Raw genomic sequence first — 13,099 nt, forward strand, 5'->3', positions numbered from 1 at the left:
TGATGGACGGTGACCCATTTAGGCGTTTTTTGTCCATGTACATCCTGGTTGGCATTTCTTGGCGAAGGCGCCGAACCTTGTGTGGTAGTAGCACAGGTGCAGAGCGGGGGTGGTCCGGCGTCGCTGCCTTTGCTGGTGTTGTTGGCGCCTGTTGGCTGGCGATGCTGCTGCGGCGAAGATTTCGTCCGTGGTGTCGTCCGTAGCACAGACATCCTGACTCCTCACTGCGGCGGTGTGGGCATCGGCGAGATGGTCCGCCTTCCGTGAAACTTCGTGGGTGGTCATTTCCTCGGCGTTGCCAAGGGCGGATCGGACGGGCGCTGGGAGGCGCATGAGCCACAATTGACGAAGCATATCGACGTTCCTGCTGGTTCCGTTGGCTGTGGGTGGGAGGCGGGCGATGGACATCATCTCGAGGTATGCTGTACTTGGTTTAATGTCCCCCAGTGGCTGTTGGGAGAGTTGGAGGATTTTTGCGGCTCTAGAGGCTGCTGACGGCGTGAATTCCTGAAGCAGGTACTGTTTTAGAACGTCATACTGGATAACGCCGTCGTGTTGATCAAGCCATTGGGAGATGAGTGGAAACACATCCTCGGGGATCGCCTCGAGAACGTAGTCTGCCTTCGTTTGGGACGCGCTGATTTTGCGCAGGCGGAACTGAATCTCCGTTCGTCGAAACCAGGAGGGGGCGTCGATCGTAGAGAAAGGCGGCAGCTTCAAGGAGACGGCGTTGACGGTGTTGGTAGCGGGCAGCGGGGCGTCGGCGGTAGATGGGTCCATTGTCGTTCCGAATGGTCACCAGTGTGGCGAAGCTACTATTGGCGAAGAGAAAGAGGTTTTGGTGAGTTCGTCTCCTTTATTGTAAGGTACAAGTGAACTGATTTTACATGCGGCGGAAGCCGGTAAATATACTCGTGGGCAAGTTACCTGTGGTGCGTAATTAGATAATTGCACTGGGTTCGGTCGGGTCAAGCAGGGTCGCGCTGGCAGAGAGCGTCAGGTCGTGGACATCAGTCACGTTCCCTGCCACGTGACTTGTCGCGGCGCCACGTGGCTCTACAATCCCCTACCTGTCGCTTCTTAGCGCTTGTTTCGCCGTTTCCGGAGGTCGTCGTCCCCGCGTCGCCACCGCTAAAGGTCGCGGAGGGGTGCCCGGTCTTCTCGGTCGAAGTAACTTCTGCCGGGCACGATCGTCCCGAGGTCTGAGCACACAGGTCTACTCAGCAAGGCCCCGGACGCCGACGACACAGATGAGAAGGCAAGAGCCACAGTGCATACGTGCACACGCATAATATATACATACGTACATACATGCACACACACACACTCACATGCACATTCACATATACACACACATGTATATAGCCATGTATATGTGTATATTCTATATATGTACATATCTAACTCTACATCTCTCTACATCTTTATCTATTTCGCTACCTCTATCTGTATCTCTTTCTATATATCTATCTCGTTATTTCTATCCGTTATATATCACTTATCTCTATCTCTACCTGTATCTACTTCTGTATCTCCATTTCTACCGTTTTCTCCATCTATCTATATGTCTATCTCTACGTATATGTACCTATATCTATCAGTATGTCTATGTATATCTATTTATCTCTATCTATATCAACCCCTATCCTTATCTATATATATCTCTCTACCTCCATATATCTATCTCCCTATCTTTCCATATCTGTAACACCTTATTTCTCTACCTCTTTACTTCTATCCCTATCTCTCTATCTACATATATTGATATCTCTGTGTATCTCTATCCATCTATCTTTATCTTTCTACCTATTACCTATCTCTGTTTCCTTATTTCTATATCTATCTCCCTATCTCTATTTCTACATGTCTCAATCTATGTATCTATCTCTATATCTCACCATTTGTATCTTTATCTATTTTATCTATATCTCTATCTCGCTGTCTTTATATATCTCTATCTCTCCAGCTTTATTCCTATCTCTGTCTTTTTGTTTCTCTACTAGATTCACGGCAATTTCAGTTGGCACATGAGGAACTTTTTTAATTGAAGACTGGTTGATTTTTTGGCAGACATGCCCCAGGCCTAAGACAAAGACAAAGACTAAGACTAAGACTAAGACTAAGACTAAGACTAAGACTAAGACTAAGACTAAGAAGAAGAAGAAGAAGAAGAAGAAGAAGAAGAAGAAGAAGAAGAAGAAGAAGAAGAAGAAGAAGAAGAAGAGAAAGAAGAGGAAGAAGAAGAAGAAGAAGAGAAGAAGAAGAAGAAGAAGAAGAAGAAGAAGAAGAAGAAGAAGAAGAAGAAGAAGAAGAAGAAGAAGAAGAAGAAGAAGAAGAAGAAGAAGAAGAAAAAGAAGAAGAAGGGGAAAAAACCAGGTCTATGCTCAGGGGTCTAGGATCAAGACCGCCTCAATTTATTTGAAAGACATCGCTGTAACTAGTGATTTATTCCATATGAGTCTATAACCACTGCATACACTCGTGTAGGACACAACTTCATGTACAGTGCAACCCCCTTTTTGTAATAATAAAATCAAATTGCATACCAGCACACTCAGGAATATATATATACAGACGCTCCTCTACTTACGTTCATTCGTTTTACGTTTTTTCGATTTTACGTTTGAACTGACTAAAAAAAAAAAAAAAAAAAAAAATTGAGTGAATTTTTTAGTTTAGCGCGCTCTCCGTAGTTCAAACGATACTTGCGCATGACGCTGCGTCCATTGTTTACATTGCACAAACGACAAACTGAACATGCCTTGCCTCATCCTCCTCCTCCTCCTCCACCATCTCAATTTATGTTGCTTGAATTTAATTTATTTGAAATTAATGTTATTATTTTACAATGTTATGTGTATAATTAATGATTTAGGGGTGTTTTATAAGATACGGTAATAGAATTTACGGATGTATAGTACAGTAACAACTTACGTTCATTTTCAACTTACGTTCGGCCGTTCGGAACGTAACTAAAACGTAAGTTGAGGAGCATCTGTATATATATATATATATATATATATATATATATACACACACACACACACGAGGGTTTTTTTAAGTACCTTTTTGAGATAAAAATTAAACTAGTAGACTTTTGGTAATTTCATTTTTACATGAAAGCCTGTGCATCTATTTTTCAACATAATTATGGAATCATCTGACTGTGTTTAAGTTTGTTTGTGAGTATTTGAAATGCCTCCTCCAATTGAGAATGCCGCTGACTGTGAAATACACGTGATTTGTTTTCTTACTGCTAAAGGCGTGAAAGCGGATGAAATTCATCATCAGATCAGTAAAGTGTATGGAGAAATCATTATAAGTGATGGGATGGTGCGGAAATGGGTGACACCTTTTAAAGATGGCCGTACAAATCTGCACCTAACCATCAATAATGAGTGAAGGTCATCCACTTTGTTCCTCATCATGCACATTTGTACAGCCATCTTTAAAATCTCTCATGCATTTCCACACCATCCCATCACTCATAATGTTTTCTCCATACACTTCATTGATCTGACAATGAATTTCAGTTACCCATCCACCACCCCTCCCTCCCTCTCATCTTGGTTCCTCATAGATGACAGGTCATTCCTGCATCTCACACACTGCCTTGGGTCAGAAACAATGCAGCAAGACACAACACACCCACAGCAAGGCTGCTTCAATTAATCGTTTACCAACCCTCTCCATCCCCTCACTTACTGAAGACAGGAAGGAATCCCTTCATGCTGTGTCAAAATATCATTCACACGTGTATTCATACTTTATACATGAAGAACTGAAATGTTAAATTTTACTCCTGATTGAACAACATACTATATACTAACCAAATTAACTTATTTCACAAACTAAAGGAAAAAGCATACTTACCATAGGTATCCATAATGGCAGTCTTATTTTTTGTATTTCACCATTTTATTTGCCATTTTCAATTTTTCTGTTGGCCAGGAATCTTTTGTACATGGCTGGGCACTCTTCTGAGAACTGTCACCGATTTCAAGCTCTGCTTTGAAAAAGTCCTCTAGTAGATGGATTCTCTCATTTCCATAATCAAGACACCAATGTCATCATCCATGGGACTGCTCGGACAGACAGTCTAGGGAACGACAACAACAAAATCCTCTTATACCTATTTGCGCCTCATGACGCCTATGTAGGCATCGTCATGTGGAAGGGGTAATCTCTTCAATTTGCTGCCACATTCTCCCCTTGTACATCCCATCACTTTAGTTTTACCCACATTTATCTTCAAACTTCTTTCTTTCACACACCTTCCCAGACTGTCACTAACTTCTATACATACATACATACATATACCAAAGGCTTTTTCCCCCTTACACAGGAGGTAGCCAAAAAACAAAGGCATAGAAACCACTCCCACCCATTCCATCCCCTACATACTCCACTCCCCTCTACCCTCTTCCCTACCTCTTATCTTGGCACCTCCTGGATGATGGGTCATCCCTGCATCTTGTCCAATGCCCTGGGTCAGAAGCAGTGTCGCAAGACACAGTACATCCACAGCAAGGCTGCTTCATTACTATATTCAAACTTTAAGCAAATTGACATCAAGCACACTACCAATTAATTCTTACAGAGGTCAAAGAATAAGACGAGCAACTAACTTTTCTTTCTCTTGTATAACAATGCTTGGCATTACAGTAATCTAGCAACATACATATGTATTTTAGCAAAGTAATAAAATACATTACAAATACAATAACATTAGATTAATACAAACCTCCACTCTAGATCACCTATAGATGCAAGTCTATCAAAAACCTTTCATTCAACATTATTATTATCATTAATTCTAAGAATATCTAAAGTACAAAATAATTATGATGATAAATGAATTAGAAAATATAATTCTGCTTGTGCATGAAAATCATACAAATGTTACTAAAGGAAAATTATATATATTGTCTTTAGAGTTGGGGGGGAGGGGGAGACAGGTGTGATGTGGCCTGTAGCCATTTCTCAATGTCTACTTTTTAGTCCATGTCAATTTACATTCAATTCATACCTATTTGTCCTCTCCCCTCCTTGCTCAACAGACAATCCCCTTGTACCCAAGGCTCCCTTCACCCCATCCATCCTATTCTCCATCCTCTCCTCAAGTTCACACCATCCATCTCTACCTTCCACTCTGTTTTTGGACATTCTTCATTCATTCTTTCCAGATGTCCAACACATCCCAGTCTTCTTTGATCAGGCCCATATGCCAACTATCATTCCACTTATCTATATATATATATATAGATATATAAATATGTAATGCATATGGGAGTCAAATTAAAGAGGCAGAATACAAAAACTGTATTTGGATCCTTCACTCCTGCACAAAATTTCAACTATTCCAATGAAGCAGTGTTCCATTGTTACAATATTCATTTCACTGACAATCAGTTGTAGAATGACTTAATAATTACATGACTATCAAAAGATACTTTAAACATGGATGGGTTCCTAGCAAGTTTCTAAACTGTACTTGGCAGCGGTGTCATCCCAATAATTGAGCACAAGAAGGCTTCCGTCAGGGGTGAGGTGGATTCCAGATGGTCGATTCAAAACTACATTCATCTTGAGCACACCTAGGAACACTCCCATTTTGTCAAACACCTGTATGTATAAAATCAATATATATATATATATATATAAAACAAGAATAAAATAATATACAATACATGGTATACATATATATATAAAACACTAGCACAGGTAGTATTAGTTCTGTAAATAGCAATAAGCTATCATTTATAGTCTAATCACATAAAATACTTTAAATAATGATGCAACTACAACTAAATAATAATGCCTTGGTGATATCTATAGCTCATATTTCTAACATTTTAAAATTCATGTTAACATAAATGATTTAAAAATGTAACTAACACAAAAATTAAGGTCAGAACTTAATTTTTTTTTTTAAATATTCTTACATATCAACCCCTAGACAACAACACATTTTCTCTGAGTGACTTATGGTTCTCCCCAGAGGCTGTTGCTAGTTACTTGAAGGCTACAGGTCAGCATGAGACACCAGGAGCAGCAGATTGATTGATGGGTTGCACATCAATTAACTGTCCAGGATCAGAGACCCGATGCCTCATGACAATATTATCACATGAAAATCATCCATCAAAAAGCTAAAGTACCTGAATTCGATGATTTCGACTATCACCTACAAATATGTAGCCGTCTTTGTCACAGGCAATTCCTGATGGGTCATGGAAATACCCATCCTTTTTGCCAAACTGCCCAAAAGAGTTAATTACTTCTCCAGTGTCTGGATTTACCATATACACACAGTCCATACCTAATATGAAAGAAATATGTTAATATGTTAAAAATATAATATACATACAGTTGTACCTAAAAAAAAAAGTACTCGCAAGACATTTACTTTACTTCTCTTACTCTAAAATTTACCTCCACCCACATTCCTCCTTTATCTGCTATATGATTATAAATGATTCAAATTGTCCACTTCTTCCAACCTCACCTGTTTAAGATGTAGCTCCAACTCCCTGCCACATCTCCCCTCATACATCTGATGACCTTCCTTTTACAGACGCTCCTCAACTTACGTTTTAGTTACGTTCCGAACGGCCGAACGTAAGTTGAAAATGAACGTAAGTTGTTACTGTACTATACATCCGTAAATTCTATTACCGTATCTTATAAAACACCCCTAAATCATTTTACACATAACATTGTAAAATAATAACATGAATTTCAAATAAATTAAATTCAAGCAACATAAATTGAGATGGTGGAGGAGGAGGAGGAGGGGGAGGAGGAGGAGGAGGAGGCAAGGTATGTTCAGTTTGTCGTTTGTGTAATGTAAACAATGGACGCAGCGTCATGCGCAAGTATCGTTTGAACTACGGAGAGCGCGGTAAACTAAAAAGATTCACAAAAAAAAAAAAAAATTACATTTTTTTTACAGTCAGTTCAAACGTAAAATCGAAAAAATGTAAAATGAATGAACGTAAGTAGAGGAGCGTCTGTACTCATATTTTCAGCTCTCTCTTCTCCCATACATTCTCAAACACTGCCACTAACTGCTTTAGACCCTCTTTTGGCCCAGCCAGAAGTGCAGTGTCATCAATAAACAATTGATTCATCTCCCACTCTCTCCGTCTCCAAACCCTAACTCATCACCCTCGTGTTTACCTCCCATGCCACTCCATTCATGTACATCTTGAACAAATTTGGTGAAAGGATACACCCATGGCACAACCCCACATTTACCTTGAACCATATATACACAGATAAAATTAAAAAATTTGGGAAAAAAACAAAACAAAAACTTACCAAGATCAACAACAAGAAGTGTATTTGGGTACTGCCATGTCAAAAACCGAGGTTTGGAGTAGTAATTGGCACCCTGAGCATGTGGCAGATGAACAGGTATCTTTTTGATAGTTCCTTTCTCCATATCAAGTGTTGCTATGGTGATACAATCTGACCTTACCTCCAGTGTTACCAAGTTACCATTACTGTCCTTGGTAAGCCCTTGAACAAGTAAACAGGAAGAGAGAACAAGTGAGAAAGATATACATATATAATCAAATATATATGAGGATGGAAGAGATAACAAATAGTTGTGTGATAGAAGTACAGCAAATGTATACTTTGACTCCTCCATGTATACTACATAAATGGTTTAAATAACTTCAAACCACTGGCTCTCACAATTCTCAATCTTAACACAAGCTCCACTACTGTCATAAAAACTCTTGGTTGTCCATAATGGTTTTCCCTCAATCCTGCAATATGCCAGTGACTTCCTATCTAGTCCTAAGCCTTCTCCAAATCTATAAAAGCCTAAAAAACATCCTTACCTTTGGTCAACAACTTGCAAATCTGTCTTATACAAAAAATTTGATCCACACATCCTCAACTTTTCCTAAACCCACATGGCTCCTCACCAACTGTTCCTCTCCCAATCCTCTCAATGAAAAACACTCCCATATGCCTTTCTAACTACGCACAACAATCTGATCTCTAAAACTACTATATTCACATTTGTCACTCATGACATCCATCCAACCCAGGTGCTTTAGAAGCTTTCATTATTTTCAAAGCTCCTTGTACCTCAGCTTTTCCTATATCTTACATTTTTTCTCCTATCAGTCATTCTCTTAGCTCTTCCCACTGCTACAATCAATCCCTCCCTAACCTCCTCCATATTCAACAATTCTCCAAAATACTCTATCTTCTCCTTTACTGCCTTCACTTTCATTAACATCTGTCCATCTGCACCTTTTACCTTTTCCCCTCTACCTGACTCATCCCTCCTCTTCTCACTCCTTTCCAAAACATCTTATTATTATTTTCAAAATTGTCATACTTATGTTTTTTTTTCTTGTACCTCTCATACACTTCCCAAGTCCTATTTTGCAACCAATCCATGTATGCTCACTTTTCTTCTACTATCATCTTCACATCATCACACCACTCACTACCCTTCCTTCTATTCCCTTCCATCCTCCTTGTTTCACATACCATCTCTACACATCTTGCAACTTCCTCCTGGAAACAAACTCATTCCTCTATTACTACCTCTGCTCCATCCATCACCACCTCCACATTTCTCTCAGCTTCTGGTATTCCTTCCTCTTTTCCTTCTCAATCAAAATATTTACTTTAACCACTAGTTTTCCTATTCCTCCATTTATCCTCCATTCTCAATTTCCCTTCTACAAAAAGATGATCTGACACATACACACACACTCTCTCCCCATGGACACTGACATCCAGAACTCTTCCTATCCTTTCTTTGGATATTTGTGCTTGTATTACAAACCAAAGGATTGACCAGTAATATCCGGTATCGGATCATCCCTTTGGTGACTGTTTAGTCTTCTCAATTACTTACCTTCCATTTTTTTTCTTTACATCTTCTTAAACACTGCATTTGCTATCATCAACTCCCTAACAGACATATCTCAAACATCAACACACTAATGTAATTTATACCTGGCATTCCAAAATTCCCTAGTACTCCATCTATTGGCTCATCCCTTACTCTAGCATTGAGATCCCCTTGCACTACTACAATGACATTCCTACCAAACCCTTCTAAGCACTCTTAAACTCTATAAAAAAAAAAAAGCCTTGCATTCCTCTACACTCTTCTCACTACCAGGCCCATATGCACTCACATAAACCCACATCTCTCATCCCAGTTTCACCTTCACTCAAACTGACCCTGAAGATACTTCTCTCCATTTCACTACAAGCTTTCCTATCTCATCACTTACCAGTAGAGATACTCCTCCTCTTCCTTGCTCCCTCCTCACTCCCAACATTCCAATGACACTCCCAAACTCAAAATCACACTTCCCTTTCAACTTAGTTTCACTTATCAGTAATGCTAACACATCCATCTTTCTCACAAACCTCCTGCCCAGCTCTTCCTTTTAACTCTCACCTGTACCACAATCATGCACATTAAATGACCCAATTTGTTTTAGTTCTGGTAGAACTTCCCCTAAACCCTCTTTTACCTTGGTTTCTCATGGGATGAACAGAGCAGGATCCCTAGTCTCATCAATGTCCCACTTGATTGCCTTTTGTAATTCACATAGAAAACATGGTGGCAATTTTTTTTCTACCACAGGAGATACAAAGATGTATAGTCATGGAAATGGTAAAGGATAGTTTCAAGGGAGCTGCATAAAGGAGGGATAGTTGTAGTACAAAAGTAGCATCATTCCTCTACAAATAGAGATTTTACTCCAACATAGACAAATAATGACTCAAATCTGTAAGTGCACCTCAAAAATCCCTAAAGCATCGACTCCATACTGCCATGCAATCACTACTTCAAGACATGCAGTCAATACCCTAGTATGATGACATGTTAATGTAACACAAACAAGTCTAACATCATTTTTCTCAGAGATCTATGTGAAGGCAGGACAACCATTGCCAGTCATCATGACACTACAGATCAAAATAATTTGAAGCAACAATTTTCATTTTCATTACTTAATCACATGAAATCACCTACCATATGGGCAACTAAGGTTGTTTTCAGCATATCTGTGGATGAACTCTCCTTCCTCAGTACATACTACAATGCTATGGTTGTCTTTAATAGCAATACCAATTTTTGGCAGCAAAACAATTGCTGAGGGTTTGCGTAGTCCTCCAGGAGCAGCAAATTGCTTGAGGAATTTCCCTCTTGAACTAAATATCACCATTCTGTCATTGAATGTGTCAGCAACTATAATATTCCGGCTGAAAGAAGGAAAGATGAACCACATTTACACCAATAAAAATATACAATAATTTTTTTCTAACAAGATCAAAAGATAAGCATATGAATACTATGATCAAACATGGTTTACATTGCAGATCATTGTGCCTCCAAAGCACTAACACCCCTACTATCCACAGCAAACCTAAGTGGGTGGCAAATGTTTGGACCAAACCCAAAAATTCCCTCAACTTCCACCCTTTTTCCTCCACTTTTCACTAAAGGAGAGTTGACAACCAGCAACTACACTCTTCCTCCTACTATATGGGGAGAAGAAAAATTACTGTCAACTATTCTATGTAAAGCATACATGTATACCAAAGCCCTTTTCTTCTATATACAGGGGAGACCAAGATGCACTATACATGTATATCATATATAAATACAAATCATTTAATCAACCCTTTCATCTCGGCACCTTGAGTATAAGGATCATTCTACCTCCCACACTTCTCTCCATTTTTCCTAGTATTCATTCTATCCTCCTTATTTAATTAGTTTACCCTCAGCAATTTTCTACCTCCCACTTTTCCTCCTCCTCGATGTTATGCAAACAACTAGAGGAAATACAGTCTTAACTTGGAGATTTTGGGTCTGGTCTGGAGGTCATATGTCACCCCTAAGGGCTGCACCTCCAGAGGGATGTAAGGAGTAGCTACCACTTGCAGATAGTCATTGGTTCAAAGATGAAAGAGTAAAGAATAGGACTGCTTTATGGGGTACAAACATGGGACAACTAAAAGAAAACATACTTGGACAGTTCTGCTATGCCTATTGGTTTCTTCAGGATCCCTGCAGTTTTAAAAAGTAATCTTGCTCTTACCCTCTGGTTTATAAAAACTGTCATATTATTTCTTTCAGCCACGTCTATATCTGAAAAATAATAAACAAATAAATAGTGGATACCCTAAGTAGAATGTATGGATACATACACAAAAGCCTTACTTCCCCCTTATTTGAGGGGTGGCTAAGGTGAGCATAATTTTGCCCTGACCATATGTAGAAAAACTTTTGAAAAGAAGTTGCCCTGTACACTTGTTCCACCCAACTTGGCTGAATTCTACAACATGCATAGAAACATGGAGAGTATTTTAGTCCCCAACCACTGGGAGCTTTGGAAGAAAAGAGGTCCATTTCATTAGGATGATCAAATTTTGGAGGTCATTCAAGAGGAGGCCTAGAATTTTTGGGTTCTTTTCCAATGAAAGGGTTTGCTTGTTTAATCTATTAGATTTTTTTTTCCCTCCATTATTCATGGAAGTTTGCAGTGAGCAATTTTACTGATGATTTCTGGGGCGAGTCTTCCATTCTATTATTTCTGTGCCATTGTTCTAGTTTGTCTAAGCAAGTTCAAAAGTTCTTAGTTGCTATTTTGCCAAGGTCATCTATGTTGGTAAGTGCTTTGGTGTTATATTCTGGATACAGTGTTCAGAGATTGCCTCCAAATAGGTGAAAATATTGCTCCTTAGGTCTTTTTTGTCCCAGAAATCTGTTAGTAGGTTACTCCGCATTGCCTGCCTGCTAGGAAATTTGTTAGTCATTGTTATGGATATCTGTCTTTATGTCTATCTTTTTATGAATGTTTGTCTGAGCTTAAACAATTGTCTTGCTTATATCTATTGCTACCATAAGTTCTATATAGTGGTGTTTTCTTGTTGAATCCCTCCAACATTTGTTGAATGATATTTGTGATCAGTATGCTAGTGTTGTCCCCTATCAATCCATGTTGGTTTAGAAAGGTGAACAATTTACTTACATTTCTTTCTGTTCCTAATCTTTCCATTAGCTTGGATATACTCATATTGGATAATGATAACTAGCCTATAGGTGTTGGGTTTTCAGGCAGTTTGCTTTTAGACGAGAAGCAGCAAATGGCAAAATGAAGTGGTAAAGATGGTGGTGGTGGTGGTGGTACAGAGAAGCAAAATTTTGATGACTGGTTGCCAAGTGGAACTAAGGAAGCATATGATAGGTACAAAGAGAAGAGCAGATGTAAGGTAGGTAGGATGGGTATTTATTTATTTCTATCTTATTTATTTCTATTTTTTTTTTTGTAATCATGCATGTCACCATGGTCTTGGATCACATATTAGACTGTGATCAACATCTATTACCTTCTTGTAAAAAAGCTCAGCTTGTAGAGCTGCAATGTTTTTTCATCCTTGGGCAGAGATTTAACTATGATTGCCGAATTAATAGGCAAGAGCAATATCACTACACCAGCAAACCAATACAAATCTATCTCCAAAATACTCTGTACCAAGTCAAACCCACACCACTCCCGCCCACCACCCTTGTTTTCCTCTCATCTTGGCTCCTCATGGATGAAGGGTCATCCCTGTCTCCTGTCTACTGCCCACATGCAGCAAGATACAGTACATCCACAGCAAGCCCACTTCACTAAATCAGCAACATCCCCCCTCTCTGTCCAATCTTGCATAAAATAAAGAAGACAGGGAGAAATCCCTTTGAGCTTCATCAAGTATCATCCAAACACATAAATTCTCTATTCATTCCTATCCCCTGCCTTCTTCCTTCCTTGCTCAGCAGTCATTCTTCTCTTGCTCAAAACCCCTTTCACACCATCTCATCCTCAGTCATTCCCTCAAGTTCATTCCATCCACCTCTGCCTTCCACACCTCTTTTGCTAATCCTCTTTCACTAATTCTTTCTGTGTCCAAACCATCTTAATACTCTTTCATCAGCCCTATCCGCCACATTCTTTTCCACCCCTACTCTCCTTCTCACCTCATTACTCACTCTATACAACCTTGTAACTTTGTATATACAGTTCATGGCATGTACACAAATATATATTCATAA

General features: G+C 39.3%; 1 protein-coding gene across 2 annotated transcripts in view; it reads right to left on the reverse strand.

Annotated features, from left to right (window-relative positions):
- Nucleotides 1–4,642: 4,642 nt before the first annotated feature.
- LOC143034506 (uncharacterized) overlaps nucleotides 4,643–13,099 on the reverse strand; it is a 31,385-nt gene continuing 22,928 nt past the window's right edge. For both annotated transcript variants that reach the window (XM_076200642.1, XM_076200641.1), the window contains exons 14-18: nucleotides 11,029–11,149; nucleotides 10,028–10,257; nucleotides 7,324–7,524; nucleotides 6,162–6,322; nucleotides 4,643–5,625 (exon numbers count right to left, since the gene is read on the reverse strand). In XM_076200642.1, the coding sequence (XP_076056757.1) occupies nucleotides 5,473–5,625; nucleotides 6,162–6,322; nucleotides 7,324–7,524; nucleotides 10,028–10,257; nucleotides 11,029–11,149 (866 nt within the window). In that variant the 3' untranslated portion in view covers nucleotides 4,643–5,472. The remainder of the gene's footprint in view (nucleotides 5,626–6,161; nucleotides 6,323–7,323; nucleotides 7,525–10,027; nucleotides 10,258–11,028; nucleotides 11,150–13,099) is intronic.

This window comes from Oratosquilla oratoria, chromosome 17, assembly GCF_046742065.1.
Source record: "Oratosquilla oratoria isolate Oo_2021 chromosome 17, ASM4674206v1, whole genome shotgun sequence".
NCBI classification, from domain to species: Eukaryota; Metazoa; Arthropoda; class Malacostraca; order Stomatopoda; family Squillidae; genus Oratosquilla; species Oratosquilla oratoria.